Source organism: Panthera uncia (genome assembly GCF_023721935.1).
Source record: "Panthera uncia isolate 11264 chromosome B2 unlocalized genomic scaffold, Puncia_PCG_1.0 HiC_scaffold_24, whole genome shotgun sequence".
NCBI classification, from domain to species: domain Eukaryota; kingdom Metazoa; phylum Chordata; class Mammalia; order Carnivora; family Felidae; genus Panthera; species Panthera uncia.
This window is the reverse complement of record NW_026057580.1, coordinates 244,270-267,535: the sequence shown is the minus strand read 5'-3', so window position 1 is coordinate 267,535 and position 23,266 is coordinate 244,270. Positions and strand designations below refer to the sequence as shown.

Sequence of the window (23,266 nt, the reverse complement as noted above, 5' to 3'; positions counted from 1 at the left end):
GAATCCAAAGCAGGCTCCAGGCTCCGAGCTGTCAGCACAGAGCCCGACGTGGGGCTCGAACTCACGAACCGTGAGATCATGACCTGAGCCGAAGTTGGACGCTTAACCAACTGAGCCACCCAGGCTCCCCATGATCCTTGGGTTTTCATTTTCAGATTGACCACTGTTGATGGTCATTCTTTCACAACACACAAAAACCACTGCATTCTAGGAGTTGGAGAAGTTAAAAGGATTTCAAACTTGTTTTCTCCTAGCTAAATAAGAATTGAAGGGGGAGAAGTGGAACATCAGAGTGTCTCCACCACCAATATTTAGGCCTCCAAGAAAACCTTGGAGAATCCTAGGTCACCAAGGAACAAAGTTTAAAAATCATAGCTGTGGCTATTAACTTCATTTAGGGGTGGACAAATGGGCCCTGAGAGATTGGAGCTTGTCGGTAATCACACAGTTAGTTAATGGCAGGTATCCAAAACAAGCCCTTTGCCTTCCAAATTCAGTGTTCTCCCCGATATGTCCCTTGCTCTGTAAACCGTGCCAGACTTTGCCCTGACCCCCTGAGGTCAGCCACTCTTTCCCCCCACCTTAGGGCACATTGTTTAGCCGGCTGGATTTCTTAAAAATGAGGTTTATTTCCATCCTGCCTCATTCTAAATAGGAATTAAAGCAGCTTTTTAAGGCCTTCAAATTCTACATTTCATGAGGTGAACCAGGGCCCAATACTGCCTACTTAATGGTCATCTTTTCTGATGGAGGAATTTTTTAATCCCCAAGTTCTTCTAATAATATTTCTTAGTCTTTTCTGTCTTCTCTTCATTGCTGCTAGAAGACATCAAAATGAAGGAAGTTCTTTGTTGAATAATAACTGAAAAACTCAGAGCCCATTGTGTTGAGTTTGATTGCTTCTCTGTATTGCAAATGAGTATAATTGTGAAAATACAGTCATGTTTCCTTTTCTAGTAAAATGTCATATTATTTCACAAAAAAGCCCAGGAGCTTCACCTGAAGAAGCTTGAGAATCCCTGCCAAAACTCTCAGCACTTCTCACATTGCATTGTGATAAATTATTGAAAGTCTCCCTTCCAAAAGAAAGTGGGTGCCTTAAAATCGGAAACCATGGCAGAAAGTTTCACACTGTCTTGCAATTACAAAATTTAATAGCCCATAACTATTACAATATAGTAAAAGGAGTACAAAGAGAATACTTTAGGGGCACATGGGCGGCTCACCCCTGTCAGTTAAGCATACAACTCTTGATTTTTGGCTCAGGTCATGACCTGCCAGTCTGTGGGATCAAGTCCCACGTCTGGCTCTGTGCTGACAGTGCGGAGCCTGCTTGGGATTCTCTCTCTCCCTGTCTGCCTGCATCTCCCCTACTAGCTCACGCTCTCTCTCTCTCTCTCTCTCTCTCTCTCTCTCAAAATAAATAAATAAGCTTTAAAAAAAAAAGAGAGGGGGCGCCTGGTTGGCTCAGTCAGTTAAGCGTTCTACTTTGGCTCAGGTCCTGATCTCACAGCTTGTGGGTTTAAGCCCTGCATCAGGCTCTGTGCTGACAGCTAAGAGCCTGGAGCCCGCTTCAGATTCTACATCTCCCTCTCTCTGTCCCTTCCCTGTTTGCACTGTGTGTGTGTGTGTGTGTGTGTGTGTGTGTGTGTGTGTGTGAAAATTAAAGAAACACTAAAAAAAAAAAAGAATACTTTATAAAATTTTTTAATGTTTATTATTTTTGAGGGAGAGACAGAGAGCAAGCAGGCAAGGGGCAGAGAAAGAGGGAAACACAGAATTGGAAACAGGCTTCAGACTGAGCTGTCAGCACAGAGCCTGATGCAGGGCTTGAACCCACAGACCATGAGATCATGACATGAGCTGAAGTTGGCCACTTAACCAACTGAGCCACCCAGGTGCACCAAAAAAGAATATTTTATATCTTAATTGACATAAACAGCTACTTGCCCTGGGTAAGTGGTTATTTTATGGCATAACTTTTTGATCATGACACTCATTGGAAAATTGTTCGCTAAAACGTAGTCATTCACTTTTCAGCATTGCTTTTACAGTCCTACAAAAATATCAAGTGTGCTTACATTTATTATTTTTACTTTATTTAATAAATCATCATTTATTAACTTTAAGTGTGCTTACATTTATTATTACATTTTATGTCATGCTCACTTGATATCCCTAGCCTTAATACAGTACCTGGCACATAGTAGGTGCTAAATGTTTACTAAATGAATCATGAATAGTGACCAACTTTATTAAAGATACAGATTAAAGAAGCAGCTTTCCTCCTTCCCTAAGCTATTCTGCAGGGTAGAAAACAAAAGGAGGCATGGGATAAAACTGTACGATTGATTTAGTTTCCTCTTCCCCCCTCCTCAATATACTCTGACTTATAATTTGTGCTAATGAATTCATATAAACTGTCGTTACCTCCTAACGTGATTTTTTTTTCAAAACCTTAAAAATAGCTGTTGTAGGGCTGAGATGGAGAAACTGGGACTGAATTTACTTTCCTGCGTTAAAAAAAGTTAAAAATAGGATAAAATATATTAAACAGTGGTTTTGAGACATGGGAAATCAGGCAGCATGGAGAGCAACTCCTGAGAAATGGAAAACGGATGAGGTGAGCCCTATTTGTAATTGTTCCAGCTTACTGTCTGGAGAGAGTTGCCAGGCCACGGCGTAGGGAAGGGGACCCCAGATGGAGTCTGATCATCTTCCAGGGATGAGCTGATGTGGTTGGAAGGGGAAAGTGGCTCAAACACAAGGCACAGTACCGGAGAGGAGAGTGCTACCCAGACAGAAAACGCCTGAGTCCTCAGCTGATGACTGGTCAGTCCATGGGGGCTGAAGGACAACTACCCAAGTCCTGGGAGAGAACCATCCAAACGGATCAGAGGAAACAACGCTTAGAGCTCACACAGGGCAGAAAATGGTTTGTGTTCCCACCTGTGAGAGCGCGAAAATCCTTGCAATCCATGAGACATCAACAAGGTATGCCATCAAGTGAAGGGTACTGCCTCAGGATAGGGCAAAACTAGCCCTATGGATTGACAGAGCTTAAAAGCAAGCCTCAAGACGATCAAATGATTTAATAAGAACTTAATTTTGTCCTAGACAAAGTTCAAAAATATCTGCAGGGATACAAAACTATCCAGCACTCAATAACACAAAATTAACAATGTCTGGCATCCAATAAAAATGTACCAGGCAGGGGCACCTGGGTGGTACAGTTCAGTGATTTAATTCCAGAACATTTTCATCATCCCAAAAAGAAACCCCATACCTGTGACATCTAGGCCTTTGCAGTCTTTTGCTAAAACCAAGAATGCTGCACTGGATATTCTTACACACATGTGCAAAAATACCTGTAGGACAAATACCTGAAAATATTTGCCAAGTAGAATAATTTGTGCGCCTAAAATTTTGAAAGCTATTGCTAAATTATTCTCTCTAGAGGTTATGGAGTTTACACTCTACTGGCAAAGCATAAAAGTTGCTGTTTCCCCACTTCCTCACCATCATGGTCCTTTACCAAACTTTTATCTTTACCAGTCTGATAAGTCGTAGTATCTCATTGAAATTTTAATTTATGTTTCTCATGTTCAAAGAGAGGTTGATTATTTTTATATGTTTAGGGGCTACTTTCCTTTTTTAGTGAACTGATGGTTCATATGTTTGATTTTCTGCAGGGTAGCTGTTTTTTTGTTTTGTTTTGGTTTTTTTGTTTTTGTTAGGGGAAGAGAGAATCTTAAGTAGGCTCCATGTTCCGTAAGGAGACAGACACGGAGCTCAATCTCACGACCATGAGATCATGATCTGAACCAAAATCAAGAGTTGGATGCTCAACTGACTGAGCCACCCAAGTGTCCCTGTTTTTCTTTTGTTGTTGTTGTGTTTATAGAAGGTATTTGTGTATTAGGGAGAAAAGCCCTTTGTGATATGAACTGGAAGTATTTTTTCCACTTAATGTTTTTTTGGGTTTTTTTAGTCTTTGACTTTGTTTACTTTTTTCCTTTATCATGCAGAATTTTAAAATCTGATGTTGTCAAATTTGTCAATCTTTTCTTTTATACCTCTGTATCTTGTGACAGACTTTCCCTACTCTAAGATTAAAAAAAACTATTTCTCCCATGTATTCTTCTAGTACTTTAAGGTTCTCCTCCCCTCTCTGCCCCTATTTAATTGTTTGATCCATCTAGAATTTATTTTTGTATAAAATGTAAGGTATGGATCTCCGATCTTTTCTCCATACAGCTAACACCTTTCCCCCATTGATTTAAAATGTCACTTTTATACTGTGTCCTCTTGATTAAAAGCCACTATTCAAAGTGTTGACTCCGATAAGGACAATTTTAATACTAGCTTTAATTTTTTTAAGAGTGGTAATCCGGAGCACCTGGGTGGCTCAGTCAGTTAGGTGGCCAAATCTTGATTTCGGCTCAGGTGATAACCTCACGGTCTGTGAGTTCGAGCCCCGGGTCGGGTTCTGTGCTGACCGTGCAGAGCCTGCTTGGGATTCTCTCTCTCCTCTCTGCGCCTCCCGTGTTTGTACGCATGCATACATTCTCCGCCCCCCCTCAAAATGACTAAATAAAAATAAACTTAAAAACATAAAAAGAGTGTAATCAGGTGTCTGAGGCAGTGATTTCTGACCTGTTGGGATGCCTCTCAGGATTCTGTAAGAAATACAGTCCCCTTCCCTCTGTGACAAATCCTCCTGTCATCAGCTGCTGTTACTGAGGGGAGTGTGTCTCCCTCAAGTGTGTTGGGCCAAGAAGTAGTTTTTAACCATTGACCTAGGGGGACTCCTCTTTCACAGAGCGTTCTAAATTTCACCTAGTGATTCCAGGGTTGTTCCTTTACGGAGGAAAGAGCCTCCGCAAGAGTCCAGAAGGAAAGGGGGAGCCTACCTATCCAAAGAAAACTAAACTCTTTACTTTGGAGACATTAGTTTCTGATCCTCAGGTTGTCTTCCCACACTAGAATTGTCAATTTCTACACCTCTCCTTTGGGAAATTGCCTTTGGTGGACCATGTGTCCTCCTGGGGAAAGGAACTACTGGGTTAGACGTGGGATGACTGTGCTTTGGCAGTGTGCAGAGCTGGGGACATAGCGATAAGAGTCATCTCTTTTAATTTGAAACTCTTTAAAGTCAGAAAAGAGGATGGCCCTTTAAAAAGTGGAATTCTCCGGGTACCCCTGACTATAAAATAGGCTCGTGGAGTTCTGCCCACAGGGGGCTAGCGACAGAGGCTTGTGTGGTTGGATGGATGCCACTGACTAGGACAGATGTCCCCAGGGAGCATTCTGTCAAGTGTTGGAGCAGCCCGTTCAGTTTGATAGGGGAGGATGCACAATGGCTTTTACTTTCATCCAAAGTTGTGTAAGTGTTCTCTTATTTACGCCACTCAAGGAGTAGCTGGTCACTTTGAACTTTGGGGCAGCAGATGTTCTCGGTGCTTGAAAGTCCCAGTGGCAGTGACACCTTGGTAGAGTGACCGGTGCTGACATCCTTTCTCAGTTTGTTAACCTTTGGGTGTCTCTTCCGCTAGAGGAACGTGTACAGGTGTGAAGTCGTGAGGGAAGCTGGGATAGCTGGGAAAGGTTGTTGTGGTATAGGCTATTTTTCCCTTACATTTTCATTAGTTTGTTCCAGAAACCATGGACACTATAAATAATAATAAATCCTATCCACTTTATAGGCTTCATGATATGTCCTAATTGCCTCATTTATTCCACGTGATTGTGATGTCTGGGAGACGAGCTCATGGCGCAGTAATGAGCTGTGGCTGATGCAGTTCTTCTACCACATAAAATATCAGGATTTAAGGGAGGCCCTTCCCACAGATTTCTCTGTGTCTATTTAATGATAGTTTTCCTGCTTTTCCTAGCTGTGGCATTTTCACTTCTCAGAAGTCTGGTCTTGCTAGCATGTTCCTAAGTAACTCCACATCTGAGGCCTCAAAGCACATTTCACCTTGCCTGCCACCCTTCTCACACTTTAGCCTGGATGTTACCCTTGGATCGGCCTTCCCCCTCTTCTTCCTCCTGTGTCACCCACCACCTCGCCTCTCCACCAGAGTTCCACTCAGACACCTGCTCGTCACCCCCAGGCCATTCAGCACCTGAACAAATCCCCCTCCCCACCGCGGGAAGGTCTCACATTGGGGGATACTTACCCCTTCCAGACCCTTCCTGGGGAGAGCAAGTTTCCTTCCATGTGGCAGGAGCCAGTTTTATACTTTTGTCTGGCCTCGTGACTGAGAGGATGGGAGGTCTGGGGGAGCTGGAGAGGAGATGGCAGTTTTAACCAAGGAAAAAACACTGAGTAGAAATGATCCCTTCTGCCTTCTTCGGGCGTGTCCCTCTTCTGGGCATCTCTTCAGGATTTCATTCCTCCGTCCAACTGCCGTTCACAACTGCCCTTTCCAACTGCTCCAGAACTCTTGGCCCCGGCATTCCGTGATGTAAATTATTCCACGCATGGCTCGAAATGGGTGCGAAGCAGTGTTGCCAGGTGTCAGATCACTAGTGTAAGTTTACCGGATCTCGGGGGAGGGACGAGAAAGGGGGAGAACTGCTCTTGGAATTTGTCCGGTTGTTACCATTTCAGCCCGGAGCACAGTCACCGCGCTGGCTGAGCTTGATGCTGGCGGTGGCTGGGGAGACAGGGAGCTTGCTGGGGGCTGGGAGCCGCGGGTGAATTGAGGGTTGAGATTTTCCACTTTAAAGATTCCAGTGATGGGATGTAGATTGTTTGGAATTGAAGGGTTGGCGGTGCTGCTGCTGCTCCTGGGGGAGGAACCTGGGACCTCCGGGGCAAAGCCAAAGCCAAAGCCTGTAGCAGTCCAGCCTGGAGCTATGGTGTCTCCTCTGTCTCAGAAAAGTAGGGAGAACTGGCTTTTCTGTTTCTGTAAAGAGAGCCAAACTATGGCAAGAAATCCACATTGCTCACCGTGTTTGGAAACACTTGGTCATAAAACTCAAACACCTCTTGGATGCATGAGATTTTTCTCTAAAACAAATACTATTTTCTCCCCTTTTGCACGATATGTTTTGAGGAAGTTCCTGTTCCTGGTTTACGGTCCCTTTGGGGAATCTGTGTGGGAAGGATTGCTGCCAACTATCTTTGATTTATCTAGATTCCTTTTTGACTTGTAAGTTAAGGATTTGTGTTCAATAAAAACAACTTAAATTGAATATTTAGTCTCTTGAATAACCACAAAATTAAAAAAAAAACTCCCATTAAAAACAAGCAGTTAAAGAAAAAGCTTCCATGAATTACACAGTTATTTAGGAAAGTATAGAGTGTATTTTTGTGTTGCGTTGGCGCGACTGGCTTTAATCTGCTTTCTAACCAGCGTTCTCTTATTCCTTTTGTGTAGTTGTCATGGATGATGACGACGACTCGTGTCTCCTTGATCTTATTGGGTAAGATGCTCATTCCAGAACCAGGGTGAATCAGATGTGTAAGGTTTGCCGTACTAAAACAACCTACTAAGCTAGCATATTAAAACTGGGTGGGTTTTGGGGGCACCTGGCTGCCTCAGTTAGTGGAGCGTGTGTGACTCTTGATCTCAGGGGCATGAGTTCAAGCCCTACATTGGGAGTAGAGATTACCTAAAATTTAAACTTATACCCCAATGTTTATAGCAGCACTTTCAACAAGAGCCAGATTATGGAAAGAGCCTAAATGTCCATCAACTGATGAATGGATAAAGAAGTTGTGATTTATATATACAATGGAATACTACTTGGCAATGAGAAAGAATGAAATATGGCCTTTTGTAGCAACGTGGATGGAACTGGCAAGTGTTATGCTAAGTGAAATAAGTCATACAGAGAAAGACAGTTACCATATGTTTTCACTCTTATGTGGATCCTGAGAAACTTAACAGAAGACCATGGGAGAGGGGAAGGGGGAAAAAAAGTTAGAGAGGGAGGGAGGCAAACCATAAGAGACTCTTAAAAACTGAGAATAGGGGTGCCTGGGTGGCTCAGGGTTGAGTGTCTGACTTTAGCTCAGGTCATGATTTCACGGTTCATGAGTTTGAGCCCTGTGTTGGGCTCTGTGCTGATGGCTCAGAGCCTGGAGCCTGCTTCGGATTCTGTGTCTCCCTCTCTCTCTGCCCCTCCCCTACTTGTGCTCTCTCTGTCTCTCAGAAATAAATAAATAAATGTAAAAAAAAATTTTTTTAAAAAAAACTGAGAGGGGCACCTGGGTGGCTGAGTCGGTTAAGCGTCCGACTTCGGCTCAGGTCATGATCTCGCGGTCTGTGAGTTCGAGCCCCGTGTCGGGCTCTGTGCTGACAGCTCAGAGCCTGGAGCCTGCTTCTGATTCTGTGTCTTCTTCTCTCTCTGCCCCTCCCCAATTTGTGCTCTGTCTCTGTGTCTCTCAAAAAATAAATAAATGTAAAAAAAAAAATTTAAAAAAAAAAAAAAAACTGAGAATACACTGAGGGTTGATGGGGGGTGGGAGGGAGGGGAAAGTCGGTGATGGGCATTGAGGAGGGCACCTGTTGGGATGAGCACTGGGAGTTGTATGGAAACCAATTTGACAATAAATTTCATATTAAAAAAAATAAAAATAAAAAAGCTGGGTGAGTTTTTAAAATAAAAATCAAGGGGCACCTGGGTGGCTCAGTTGGTTAAGCATCCGACTTCAGCTCAGGTTATGATCTCACGGTTTGCAAATTCAAGCCTTGCATTAGGCTCTCTGCTGTCTGCACAGATCCCACTTCAGATCTCTGTCTCTCTCTTCCCCTCCCTGGCTCTCACGTGCATGCTCTCTCTCTCTCTCTCTCTCTCAAAAATAAATAAACATTTAAATAATTAATAAATAAATAAATAAATAAATAATCAACATAGATTAACAAAGATATTTGGATATGATAGGGTTCATACTTAGGTTATCCTTTATTAAATTTACTTTCTAACAAATCCCAGAGACAGAAATAAGTGATAATAGGAAATGGAACAACATCAGGAAAATCAATAATAAAACCAAAAAACTAATAGGGGCGCCTTGGTGGTTCAGTCAGTTAAGCATCCAACTCCTTGATTTTGGCTCAGGCCATGATCTCATGGTTCATGAGATTGAGCCCCACATCAGGCTCTGTGTTGATAGCATGGAGCCTGCTTGGGATTCTCTCTCTCTCTCTCTCTCTCTCTCTTTCTCTCTCTCTCTCTCCAAATAAATAAATAAATAAACTAAAAAAAAAAAACACCCACAAAACAAAAAAACTAATAAAATCGTTTAAAAACAGGGAGAGAATTTCACTCAGGCTATGTCATTTTCTTTTGACCCTAGTGAGAATGAATCCTAAATACAGGTTATGTATTTATTTGCTCATTTCCTTTCCTTGTTGTTGTTTTCCAGAGACCCACAAGCATTGAACTATTTTCTACACGGACCTAGTAATAAATCTGTAAGTAATACTTAGAACATCACAGATATAAATTTTGTTCCTTCTTTACAGTTAAAGTAATCACCTTATTGAATTTGTACCTTTGCAGAGCAATGATGACTCAACTAGCACAGGATATTCTGCAGCCAATTCAAATTCAATTTTCGCCAACTCCAGTGTGAGTATTGGAAGCTGAATTCAGTGGTCAAGTGTTTCTGCCTCCTTGCTGCCTTGTGTCCGGAGGCTTCAATCGCCTTTGGATCCTGATGGGAGTTATTACCTTGTCTCTTATAATTGGCATTTAAGGAAATCTACCGAATGGTGTTGACATTGTCTCCTTTTAACTTAGTCAATTAAGATAAACTATATGAGATTTACTTTGCCATTTTCCTGACTTATAACCTAAGAAAGCCATATTAGGATGTTTAGGGACTTGTTACATAGCTTTAAAGAAATTATTCTTCATTGTCGTTACTTACCAAACATTTTCATCTTAAAACGAGAAAAAAAATTAATGACTGAAAATTACTGAGCATTTAGTATGTTCTTGGCACCAACCGTTTAGCATGATTAACCTCATTAACCCACGTGATAACTCCAAGAAGTAGGTTCTATTATGATCTCTATTTTATGGATGAGGAAACTAAAGCACAGAGAGGTTAGTACTTGCTCAAAATTATACATCCAGGAGTTGGAGAGCTAGGATTCTCCCTCAGATCACCAATTCTGGATTCCATATTCTCAAGCTCTAGGAGTGTCCAGACAAGAAACCTGACCTGGGGGATAGGGAAGTCCTGCCTACAGACTATGGCCAGATGACTACATTCAAGCCTATCTTAATCAAGTGCCTTCTTCCATCATGGATGGTAGCCCAGAGTCAGACTGCCCCAAGTGTGAATCCTCACTCTGCCACCTCCTAGCCCTGTCACCTTGGATATGTCACCAAATCTCTATAGAGTTCAGTTTCCTTATTTATGAAACCAGGAGAATAACAGAACTACTTCCTAGGTTGGTTAACATTAATTGACTAGTCCAGGGAAATTACTTGGTACAGTGCTCAATAAAGATTAAGTTATCATCAGGGCCTTTATTTCCTTCATCTATGACATGGAATGGTATTCAGAAAGCCCTTGGGAGTGCAGAGTTCTTTCACGTATTTGAGTGTGTGTAAGTTATGTCAGATCATAGGATGTATGACACGTCCACATGCTACAGGTGGCTTTGAAGTTACAACACTGATCTCCTGTAAGGCTTGTGAATCAGTAGCACTTTTGAAATTCATTCTGAACGAGTAATAATTTTATGTGGTGCCATTAAGCACATAAGGTAGATATTTAGCCTGTCCCTTGATGTGAATGATTTTTATTTACCAACTCTCCCCCTTCCGTGTGAGTATGACTTCTGACTTTTCAGACTGCCAGTATGTATTTATTGGGAATTTCTATTACATCATGGGAGGTGAGGTAGAAATTTTTTTTTTTCAGTAGAAATATTTTTCAAGGATGGCCGTTTAAACTTATGGCCTGTTAATTTGTACATTGTAAAAACATTAAACGGTGTATGACCATTCAGGAGATATCCTTCGTTGTCTAGATATTGTTCCGCAAAAAAAACATCTCCTTGCTTTCATTTGCTTTCCCCATTTCCTTTCGGAGGACTCCTCAAGTCCTATCACATTGGTTCTGCTTCAACTGTTGAGGGTTGAGGGTCAAATGATCTAGTCTTTGGTTTTCTACCTAGTTCTTCCCATCATCTATGAGAATCTCTACACTTTTGCAAGGTTGCATTGACCTGTTTTTAATTTTTTTCTTCATATTTTTTTAAATGTTCAGTGGCATTAAAATACTTATGAAATTTATCATCTTAACCATTTTTAAGTTCAGTAGTGTGAAGTACATTTGTGTTATCCCTACCTGTGGATTCCGTATCTTTCCTTTTATAAATTTTGACATGTCCCAAGAAAAACTGCTAGACAGTGGAGTATATCTTATTTATCACATTCGTTTCTCTTCATATGCCTGTGTTGTCTCTAGTTGGAATGCCCATTCCTAAGGATTCCTTAAGGACAGAAACTAACACACAAGCGGGTGCTTGATGACTAGAATGTTGATGGACTTTTACTTTTGAATAGGACACTGAAATCGTTTTGAAAGCGGCGTAATAAGCGGATTCCTTCTAAGAAATCGAATGACCGCTCACTCGTGTGGGAAGCTTGTTTTCATCTGGACTGGTCTTGCCTGGGGTGGTAGGGATAGAACTAGACATGTTCTGAGAAGCCCGGAATGACAGGGCTGAATCTGGGATACCTTCTGGACCTCTAACAGAACAGTACCCAGAACTCCCAAAATTCACTTAGATTCCTGTCGTGCAAAGGACTAGACATGGCTATTTCTTGGCTACTTACACACCCTGGGCCGAGTCTCACTCAAGCCCTGGACTGGGAGCAGTCCTGAAAAATAAAGCCTTTGTCAGTATCTGAAAAAATGGAGCTAAACTCCAGGTGGTCATCAGTATGATCCTGTTATGTATCTATTTTCTATGAACTAATTTACCAGAGCGCTGAATGTGTACGCTTACAGAAATAATGTTAAACATCATCACGAAGGAAATTCAGTATCAGAATAAGCTGAGCACTTTGAAGAGCTGTGCCTGTTAGGCTTTATTCTATTCAAAAGTGAGGTTTGTGTTGTGTTGTTTTAAGAGCTTCTTTCAAAGGTTGGATATGCCAGGTAACATACTTGTGTATGTTTTTTAGAATGCTGATCCTAAGTCATCCCTCAAAGCCGTAAGCAACCAGCTTGGAGAAGGGCCCAGTGATGGACTGCCACTTTCAAGTAGCCTTCAGTTTCTTGAAGATGAACTTGAGTCTTCTCCTCTTCCCGATCTCAGTGAGGACCAACCTTTCGACATTCTTCAGAAATCCCTGCAGGAGGCCAATATCACTGAACAGACTTTGGCAGAAGAGGCATATTTGGACGCCAGTATAGGTTCAAGCCAACAGTTTGCACAAGCCCAGCTTCATCCTTCTTCATCAGCATCGTTTACTCAGGCTTCTAATGTTTCGAATTACTCAGGTCAGACGCTGCAGCCTATAGGGGTGACTCACGTGCCTGTTGGAGCATCATTTGCAAGCAATACGGTGGGGGTGCAACATGGCTTTATGCAACACGTGGGGATCAGTGTGCCCAGCCAGCATCTGTCTAATAGCGGTCAGATTAGCGGTTCGGGTCAGATACAGCTAATTGGCTCATTTGGTAATCAACCCTCCATGATGACTATTAATAACCTAGACGGATCTCAAATCATATTGAAGGGCAGCGGGCAGCAAGCCCCATCAAATGTGAGTGGAGGACTCCTGGTTCACAGACAGACTCCCAATGGCAACTCCTTGTTTGGGAGCTCCAGTTCCAGTCCCGTAGCACAGCCTGTTACCGTTCCATTTAACAGCACAAATTTTCAGACGTCTCTACCTGTGCATAACATCATCATACAGAGGGGTCTTGCACCAAATTCAAATAAAGTCCCGATCAATATCCAGCCAAAGCCTATCCAGATGGGTCAGCAGAATACGTACAATGTGAACAATTTGGGAATACAGCAGCACCACGTTCAACAAGGGATCTCCTTTGCCTCCGCCAGCTCACCCCAGGGCTCCGTAGTTGGTCCGCACATGTCTGTGAACATCGTAAACCAACAGAACACAAGGAAACCAGTCACCTCACAGGCAGTGAGCAGCGCTGGGGGTAGTATCGTTATTCATTCTCCCATGGGCCAGCCTCACACACCCCAAAGTCAGTTCCTCATACCCACAAGCCTTTCTGTCAGTTCCAACTCGGTACATCATGTCCAGACCATAAATGGGCAACTGCTTCAGACTCAACCTTCTCAGCTCATCTCCGGCCAGGTGGCCTCAGAGCATGTCATGTTGAACAGAAACTCTTCCAACATGCTCAGGACCAACCAACCATATTCTGGACAGATGCTGAACAATCAGAATGCCGCCGTCCAGTTGGTGTCTGGGCAAACATTTGCCGCCTCTGGAAGCCCAGTGATTGTCAATCATGCCTCTCCTCAGATTGTTGGTGGACAGATGCCCTTGCAGCAGGCGTCACCAACCGTATTACACCTGTCACCTGGGCAGAGCAGCGTGTCCCAAGGGAGACCTGGCTTCACCACCATGCCCTCGGTGACCAACATGTCAGGACCTAGTCGGTTCCCTGTCGTCAGCTCATCCAGCACTGCCCATCCTAGTCTTGGGTCTGCGGTTCAGTCGGGTGCATCAGGATCAAACTTCACGGGAGATCAGCTGACCCAGCCAAACAGGACTCCAGTACCGGTCAGTGCGTCTCATCGTCTTCCAGTTTCTTCTTCCAAATCTACCAGCACCTTCAGTAACACCCCTGGAGCGGGAACCCAGCAGCAGTTCTTCTGTCAGGTACATTTGCTTTATCGCACAAATGTTGGGATGATTCCAGAAAAGGAAAATGGAATGTGTATTTCACAGAATATAATTTTCATCCTAAACTCCCAATTTATTCATTAACAACTCTCTTTTTTTTTCTTAAGTTTATTTATTTATTTTGAGAGAGAGAGAGCAGGAGAGGGGCAATGAGAAGGAGAGACAGAATCCCAAGCAGGCTTCACGCTATCAGCAAGGGACCCAATATGAGGCTCGAACTCGCAAACTGTGCGTGAGATCATGACCTGAGCTGAGCTTAACCGACTGAGCCACCCAGGCGCCTCTCATTAACAATTCTTTTTTTCATTAACAATTTTCAACTTGTGATTGATTGCCTTTTTTTCTTCCTAATTAAAAAGATTTGTTTTTTACTTTTTATTTTATTTTTTTAGTTTAGAGAGAGAGAGTGTGTGTGTGAGCAGGGGGGAGGGGAGGCACAGAGGGAGGGAGAGAATCTTAAGCAGGCTCCACACTCAGCAAGGAGCCCGATACAGGGCTCGATCTCACGACCCTGGGATCATGACCTGAGCTGAAATCAAGAGTCGAACACTCAACTGACTGAGCCACCCAGACACCCCCTTAATTAATATTTTTCATCCATCATAGCATTGTGGTTTGGAGTGGGGCTCTAGAGTCAGTCTTATGGATTTTAATCTAAGCTTTATGACAATAGAGCAAGTCTTACTTTAACTTACCTCTGTAGACTTAATTTTCTTCATCAGCGAAATGGACATATATTCCCATGGGGTTATTGGGGGGATTAAATGAGATAATCCACACGAAGCACTTAACATAGTCCCTAACAGCAAATAGCAAATACTCAATGAGAGCCAATTAATATATATACTTGATGAAATGTATGACAGGCATTTAAAATGAAAGCTTATGGTAGATTATTTACTTACATCATATAGTAAGCCGCTAGGTCATGTAACTATGGACTGGGTGGAGATGTTGTGACTGCTTCTTGGGTGTCAGTCAGAAAGGCTCAGGGACTCAGTACGATTCATCAGTGGGTAACTGCCCTGCACGGGAGGGATGTATACAGAGGGAGGGATCCAAAATTACCGTGGGCAGTTGGTAAACCCACAGAAGGATTATGTTTCTAAAAATCATCTCAAATGTCATCAGCTTTGGTCCTGAACCCCTATCTGTGGATCCTTGAATTCCTCCTCTAGCTTCTAATTCACGCTCATCCTGAGCACTGTCCGTAGTTCCAGCTCCACACCCCGCTTTCACCTCTGTGGTCGACCCTGTTTCGTCCTCCATTTCCACTGCCTTGCTCCTCCATGTTTATTTATTTATTTATTAATGTTTATTTATGTTTGAGAGAGAGAGAGACACACAGAGCATGAGCAGGAGAGGGTCAGAGAGAGAGGGAAACACAGAATCCGAAGCAGGCTCCACACTCCAAGCTATCAACACAGTGTCCGATGTGGGGCTCAAACTCACGAACAGTGAGATCAGACCTGAGCCGACGTCGGACGCTTAACCGACTGAGCCACCCAGGCACCCCTCCTCCATATTTAGATGTACTCAAAAACTTCTCCGTGCTGGGTACATCGATAGTTTTCAAACTGCATACCTTTGACTTAGTCATTCCACTAAGAGTCCTAGGGAAACAAAGATTATTTATGATCAAGGACATTCAGTGTATTACTTTCAGTGTCAGAGGTTGTGTGTGGGTGTGTTTTGAAATAATGTCAGACTTCTAGAAAAGTCAAAGTTGCAAGAAGAGTATAAAGAATTGTCATATACCCTTCACCAAGATTCCCCAAATGTTAACTTTTTACTACATTTGTTTTATCCTCCTCTTTCTCTCCCCTTGCCCCCCCATACACACACACACACACACACACACACACACACACACACACACAATTTTGAGAGTAAATTGTAGGCATGATGCCTCTTTAGCCCTAAATACTTTGGACTTCAGTCTAAAAACGGAAACATTTGGGGCGCCCGGGTGGCTCAGTCGGTTAAGCGTCCGACTTCAGCTCAGGTCATGATCTCACAGTTGGTGAGTTTGAGCCCTGCGTCGGGCTCTATGCTGACAGCTCGGAGCCTGGAGCCTGCTTCAGATTCTGTGTCTGCCTCACTCTTTGCTCCTCCCCCACTCACATACTCTCTCAAAAATAAATATTTTAGAAAAAAGAAAAAAATGGAAACATTTTCCCACATAAACATAGGTAGTACAGTTATCAAAACCAGGAAATTAGCATTAGTACAGCATTTTTACCTAATCTACAGACCTTATCCAGATTTAGTTGATTTTCCCAAGAATGCCCATTACGGCGAAAGGGGGAAAATTTATTTTGTTTTGTTTTTATGGTCCAGGGTCACTGTCTAATTGTGTCATCATGTCTTTAAATCTGGAACATTTTCTCCATCTTTTTTGGTCCTTCATGACCCTGATATTTTTGAAGAGTACAAACCAATTTTTTTTTTAATTTTTTTTTTTAACGTTTATTTACTTTTGAGACAGAGAGAGACAGAGCATGAACGGGGGAGGGTCAGAGAGAGGGAGACACAGAATCTGAAACAGGCTCCACGCTCTGAGCTGTTAGCACAGAGCCCGACGCGGGGCTTGAACTCACGGACCGTGAGATCGTGACCTGAGCCGAAGTCGGCCGCTCAACCGACTGAGCCACCCAGGCACCCCATAAACCAATTCTTATGTAGAATGTCTCTCAATTCACATTTCTCTGCTGTTTCCTCATGATTAGATCCAGGTCATACATTTTTGATAGGACTGCCGCAGAAATGATACATCATCATCATGTGGATTTGTCCCATTCCTGGTGGTGTAAACTTTGAACACTTGCTTAAGATGGTGTCCGATGCTTCTTAATAAGTTTCTTCTAGGAGATACTTTGACACTGTGTAGGTATCCAGTCACTCATCAAACTTGCACATACGTTAAGTTTCCGTTGATAATTCCTGACCAAATCCATTGTTATGGAATCTGCTATTGCTGTGATGGCCACCAAATAGAGATTTTCTGATTCCATCATATGTTCTACATTAATTGTTGGCATTCTTCTCTAAGAAAGCATTTCCTTTTCCTCTTTTACTTACATGTTTGTTTATATCAGTATGGACTCAGAGGTTCTTATTTTACTCAGTGGGTTATAAATTGTTGTAGTCACTTATCTTGATGCTCAAGTTACTTTGATGGCCACTGGGCACCCCTCCAAATTGGCTGCTGGTCCTTCTGACACATTTCCATTGTGCCTTGAGCACTTTCTTTAATTTCTGGCAAAACAAGATGTTCCGTGTTTATCTTTTATTTTCCTGACTCTGCCCTGGAACCAATCATTCATTTAAGGAGCCTCATTCCTTCTAGTGGAGAGCAGTATTTAGAAACTATGACCTGAGCACTACACGTTCATTGCTACTGACCTGGGACTTATATATATTTACACACCCCCAACATCTGTAGCTATTTATATATCAATCTGTATTAAAAGCAATGAGCTCCTATTGATACTTCCTATTCTAATCCAGGACCACTGGGTTCATTATTCAATTCTCTTTCTTTTCCATTTCCAAACATCTTCCATGTTTCCTCTTTTCTAACAGTGAGAAAGGCAACTCCACAATATATCTATATAGATATATAGGTATATATAGGTATAGATATATCTATACAGATATATAGATATAGATATAGATATAGATATAGATATAGATATAGATATGTAGGTATAGATATATAGATAGATCGATATAGATATATAGATACAGATATATAGATATAGGTATATCTATTTGCTCAATCCTAGAGTACACAGAAAATGGTTTCAGAATTGCTACCCCATACCACCATGAAAAAACAAACCTACTAATGAGACTTCAGCATCAGTCTACAGTTCTGTCTTTAGCCTAAAGGCATATGGTCAAAATACTGTGTTCTAAAATTACTTGGGTTAGTGCTTTTCCCTCCTCCCTTGGTGTAGTTATGCTATTCATTTGAAATATAGTCCTGCTTATTAATTGTAGGAGTCTTTCCCCACCACCCTTATTGATTATATCTATTTCATTTCTTTTGAAAGTGTGACCCATTAACATGGCCCCAAAAGTCAGGGCTCTGCAGAAAGTATACCTTGAGCACCTCACTTCACCCTTCTCCCACCCCTCCATCCTCTCCTGCCAGTTCTCGGCCCCCTCTGTATTCACTGATCTCATTCGTTTCTAGTTATTTATCCTACATTTATTTTTACACAAATGAGCTGATATATGTAATGTGGTATGTCTAATTTCCCTTCCTTTTTTTAAATATTTTTATTTATTTTTGAGAGAGAGAGAGTGCAAGCAAGGCAGGGGCAGAGAGAGGGAGACAGAGGATCCAAAGCAGGCTCTACACCGACAGCAGCAAGCCCGATGTGGGGCTCAAACTCACCAACTGGGAGATCATGACCTGAGCCAAAGTCAGACACTCAACCAACTGAACCACCCAGGTGCCTGCCACCCTTCCCTTCTTATTCAAGTATAGCATGCTGTAGATACTCTTCTATACTTTGGTTGCTAAAAAGTTTTCTAAAAACCCAAATGTCTAGGGGCACCTGGGTGGCTCAGTCAGTTAAGTGTCCAACTTCGGCTCAGGTCATGATCTCAGGGTCCGTGAGTTCGAGCCCCACATCGAGCTTCCTGCAGTCAGCATAGAGTCAGCTTTGGATCCTCTATCCCCCCACCTCTGCCCCTCCCCTGCTCGTGCTGTCTCTCTCTCAAAAATAAATAAAAATAAAATTAAAAATGTCTAATAATAGAAGAATGATTGGCTGTGATGAAAACTATGCAGCTATTTAAAATGTTTCCGAGGGGAACCTGCCTGGCTTAGTCAGTGGAGTTTGTGACTCTTGATCTTAGGGTTGTAGATTTGAGCCCCACATTGGGTGTAGAGATTACTTTAAAAAAAAGAAAAAATCTTTAAAAAAAAATTTTTTTAAGGTTTATTTATTTTTGAGAGAGAGAGAGAGACAGAGCGTGAGTGGGGGAGGAACAGAAAGGAGGAGGCACACAGATTTTGAAACAGGCTCCAGGCTCTGAGCTGTCAGCCCAGAGCCCGATGCGGAGCTTGAACCCATGGACCATCAGATCTTGACCGGAGCCAAAGTCGAATGCTTAACCGACTGAGCCACCCAGGCGCCCCCCAAAAAAGAAAATCTTTAAAAAAATAAAATAAAATATTTTCAAAAAATAACTTAAAGATTTGGGGAAAGACTTACAAAATAATCTTTTAAGTGTACATTTAAATTTGAAATATTTAAAACGTGCATTTAAATGTATAATAAAGAGGGGCACCTGGCTAGCTCAGTCAGTAGAGCATACGAAATTTGATCTCAGGGTCATTAGTTAAAGCCCCACATTGGGTGTAGAGCTTACTTAAAAAAAATTTTTTTAATAAATGTATAAATAATTTGTTTTCACTCTTAGAAAAATGATGGGGAGAGACAATATGTTGAATTAGAAAACAGAAAACCCTCTTGCTTATAAAACACCCAGAAAATTCATTAGAAAGAAATACAATATAACATTAACAGCAGTTCTCTGGATAGTAGATTTATAGATTATTCTCACTTTCTTCTAGTTTTAAAAACTTGCCCCACACAGGAGACATGATATCTGGACAGCATTTATCAAAACATTTATGCATTTTTAAAAATAAGTAAAATGTGCAGGGCATCTTGGTGGCTCAGTTGGTTAAGCACCCGACTTCAGCTCAGGTCATGATCTCACACACAGTTCATGAGTTTGAGCCCCACATCGGACTCTGTGCTGACAGCTCAGAGCCTGGAGCCTGCCTCAGATTCTGTGTCTCCCTCTCTCTCTGTCTCTCAAAAATGAATAAATGTTTAAAAAAAAAAATAAGTAAAATGTGCAACTGGTAAAAACTTAAAAACAGTTCCAAGAGAGTTGAGAGTGAAAAGTAAGTCTTCCTGCCAGTTCCCAAGTTTCTCTCCGAAAGCCTGCCACCGCGTCTAGGTTCTTTCTCTGTATTCTCCCTGAGAGAGCCTCTACGCATACGGACGGGCACAAATAACTGTAGACGTCTGCTTAACTCTGCAACACGCCATGGGTGTTTTTACTTAATTCCGTAACTTGAGGATTGTTTTCATATCAGTATGTGTTGATCTGTTTTATGTTTGCTGTTATTAATGATATATAATCAGCTACGGCATGATCTCTCTTTAACCCCTGTGTAACAAATAATGCCTTGATAAGGAAAAAAAAAGTCTGTCTGAGTCCCAAAAGTTTCAGTTATCCAGAGGTAACAAGAAGCCTCCACTGGCAGCTCCAGAGTAATTTTTTGTGACCTTTAATGCCAAAAAGTATTGGGAACTAGGTCAGTTGCATCAGGCGTATTGGAGTAAGGAGGACACAGCCTTGGAGACCGCATAGTTAGAAAAGTAATGTTGAGGTGTTATCTAAATTTTAAACCCCCAGAACATCCAGGAACACTTAACAGTGACTCTCTTTTTTACTTTACAATTTCCGTGTAAATTTTCTGTATAAATTACTTTATAGAATGTTGTAATAAACAAAAACACCGGGGCACCTGGCTGACTCAGTCAGAAAAGCATGCAACTCTCGATCTCAGGGTCGTCAGTTCAAGCCCCACGTTGGGTGTAGAAATTACTTAAATAAATAAATATTAAAAACAGCAACAACAATAACAACACCATTCCCAGGGACCTTCCATGTTTGTCTATTTAGGGAAATTTAATTCAGCAAGTTTTGATCCTGTAAGAGTTAACTCTACAGAGGAGTAAGTTTCTAAATATAAATTTTATTTGGTTTTGGCATAGAAAATACATGTATTTGGTTTAAAATCCAAAAAGTACAGAAAGGTATATACTGTAGTGAAAATTTCCCTCCTTCTGTCCCCCAGCCATCCAGTTCCCTGCAGGCAACCAATGTAACCAGTTTCTTGTAGAGTGAAGTTAAGTCCCCACCCCACCTTTTGTATTGTGAAAACTTCCCAAACCCACAGAAAACTTGTAAGAGTACAGTGAACCCATTCACCTAGATTCATCTGTTGTTTATATTTTGCAACATTTGCTTCACCTGTGTGTGTCTTGTGTTTCTCTGTCTCTACATACACACTCACACACACACCCACAACCACCCACATACACACACACACACACACACACACACACTTTTGTCTCTGAACCATCTTGAAAAGTTTCAAATGTCATGACCCCTTACCCCTGAATACTTCACCAGCTATTTAATAAGAACAAAGGGCTGCCTTCAACGCAGCCACAATATCACAACCCAAAAAGTTAACATTAATACACTGCAGTTGTATCAGATTTTTTCCAGTTGACCCAATAATTTCCTTTACAACAGTGTTTCATTCCAGAATCCAGAGAGCACTGACATCATCTGTTGTCACATCTCTAGTCCACAGCAACCCAGATCATTTGTCTTGTAGAGTGGCCTCAGTGTGGCAGTCTCTGATTGTGACTTCACGATCAGAGTCAGGCTAAACAGTTTCGGCAAGACACAGAATGTTGAGCTGTCCTATTATTGGTGTGATCACTTGGCTAAGGTGGCTTCTGCTAGGTTTTTTCTCCTCCAGGTATTCAAAGGTACATTTTTTCCCTTTGTAAAGCAGAAATGATCTCCAGGATGGTGCTTTGGGACCTTGTGACTATCCTCTTTCCCAGTCTCTCATCCAGTGATTTGAGACTCTGAGCCTCACCGGAATATTAATTACATCAGTGGTTGCAAAATGGGGATTTTCTAATTGTATTCTCCTATCTATAGTTATTGGCTGGGACTTTTCCAGAAAGAAAGTTTTCCAAAACTTTTTCTTTCCTTCTCTCTCTCTCTCTTTTTCTGAATAACACTATGAACTCAGTTTGTCTGGGGCGGGGGGAGTTGCATTCATTTTTAAACATTTTATTATGGGGGATTTTAAACATGAACAAAAGTAAACAAAATAGTGCAGTGAGCCCCTGTGCACAATAAGCTTCAGTGCTTACCAACTCATGGCTGTGCTTGTTCATCCATCCCCAGCTAAATTCCCCCACCCCCTGCCCAACATCATTGTGAGGCTAATCCAGACATAGAAATTCATCTGTGATAGTTTAGTGCCTGTCTCTAAAAGATCATGCATTCTTTTTGTAGTTAATGTTGCATTCTGTTGCTTTCATTATTTTTCTTTTTGATGCCTAAAGTGTCCCAAATGTGGTCAGTGGAGGCCTGCTAAAGACGGCTTCTATACTTTCGACACGGCCGCATCTACTTTGAGAATTTCATGGCCCAAGACGCTGTGGGCATGTCTTCCGATTACCTAAACCTATTACCTCAGACCTAGAATCAGCCATTTCTCCAAAGAGTCCTGTCAACTGAAATCCCTGAATGCAGAGAATAATTTACAGGATTTAAACTTTCTTGTAAACAGATTAATATTCAAAAGTCAGTGATTAAAGGAGGCAGTTTACAACAGTTTAACCTGCCAAACACAAGTAAACATGTTAATTTAAGTCCAAATCTCAGCAGATCACTAGCAGATTTAGTAGCTTGTAAATTCTTCCAGGGCAGCACCCACCATGCTTGCGGGTGTTGGTTGCCATAGTGACCACCCAGCCCCCCCCCCCATCCCTCCCTGCCCCTCCCTGCTTTCCTTTCCCTCCAGCTCAGCCTGACAACCTTACTGTGGAACCACTGGATTTTCAGACACCCAGACTTCAAAATCTAGGTGTTTTTTCCTCTCCTTCTATACTTTTAATGACTAAATCCTACAGATTGGTCTTTGAAGGTCTCATATCTATTCTTTCCAATAGTAACAAAAATAATGATCATATTGTTGACAACTGGTACATGCCAGGGGTTCTCCATATTAGTGATAATCCTTACCTTTGGGCTACAAGTAGATACTGTTTCCACTTCACAGTCTAGGAGATAGAGGTTCAGAGCATGGCCAAATTGCTTAGAGAAGCAGACTGTACCTGCTAGCTGGCTATACTGTACTCTTTTCTGTTTCTCTCCTTTTCTGCATCCTTGCCCTGAACTAGACTTTAAGAGGGACTGCAATTTAATGGGGAAAACAAGAGTTGGATTAGCAGTCAGAGCTTGCTTGTAGGTCCTTCTCTGCCAGGGATGGGTTTTGTGAACTAAGTTTGCATCTTAAACTCTCTGAGCCCTAATTTTCTCTTCTCTAAAATGAGGAATCCTAGCTATGCAATCAAATCACCTGGGGAGCTTTTTAAAAATATGGATGCCCGGGCCTCTCCTCCATAAATTCTGGTTTAAACGGTCTGGAGAAAGGACTCTAAGCATCAGCATTTTTCAAAAGCTCCCCAAGTGATTCTAAAGAGCAACCAGGGTGGAGAACCACTGAGTTTAGATGATTTCCAAGGCCCAATCTGACCCTAATACG

At 42.0% G+C, this 23,266-nt stretch overlaps 1 protein-coding gene and 1 long non-coding RNA gene across 5 annotated transcripts in view; one reads left to right on the top strand and one right to left on the bottom strand.

The window, feature by feature from the left end:
- The window catches only part of LOC125938228 (uncharacterized), a 30,657-nt gene extending 24,385 nt beyond the window's left edge, over positions 1-6,272 (bottom strand). Inside the window, exon 1 of the long non-coding RNA XR_007462637.1 lies at positions 6,183-6,272. This is a non-coding gene — a long non-coding RNA (uncharacterized LOC125938228). The remainder of the gene's footprint in view (positions 1-6,182) is intronic.
- Positions 1-23,266, top strand: part of BICRAL (BICRA like chromatin remodeling complex associated protein) — a 78,289-nt gene that overhangs the window by 33,220 nt on the left and 21,803 nt on the right. Inside the window, exons 1-5 of one of the 4 annotated variants that reach the window (XM_049653241.1) lie at positions 6,396-6,536; positions 7,389-7,434; positions 9,383-9,431; positions 9,520-9,588; positions 12,166-13,845. In XM_049653241.1, the coding sequence (XP_049509198.1) occupies positions 7,394-7,434; positions 9,383-9,431; positions 9,520-9,588; positions 12,166-13,845 (1,839 nt within the window). In that variant the 5' untranslated portion in view covers positions 6,396-6,536; positions 7,389-7,393. Of the gene's footprint in view, positions 1-6,395; positions 6,537-7,388; positions 7,435-8,447; positions 9,432-9,519; positions 9,589-12,165; positions 13,846-23,266 lie in introns of those variants that run through there. The other 3 variants (XM_049653242.1, XM_049653243.1, XM_049653239.1) reach the window with 3 other exon arrangements.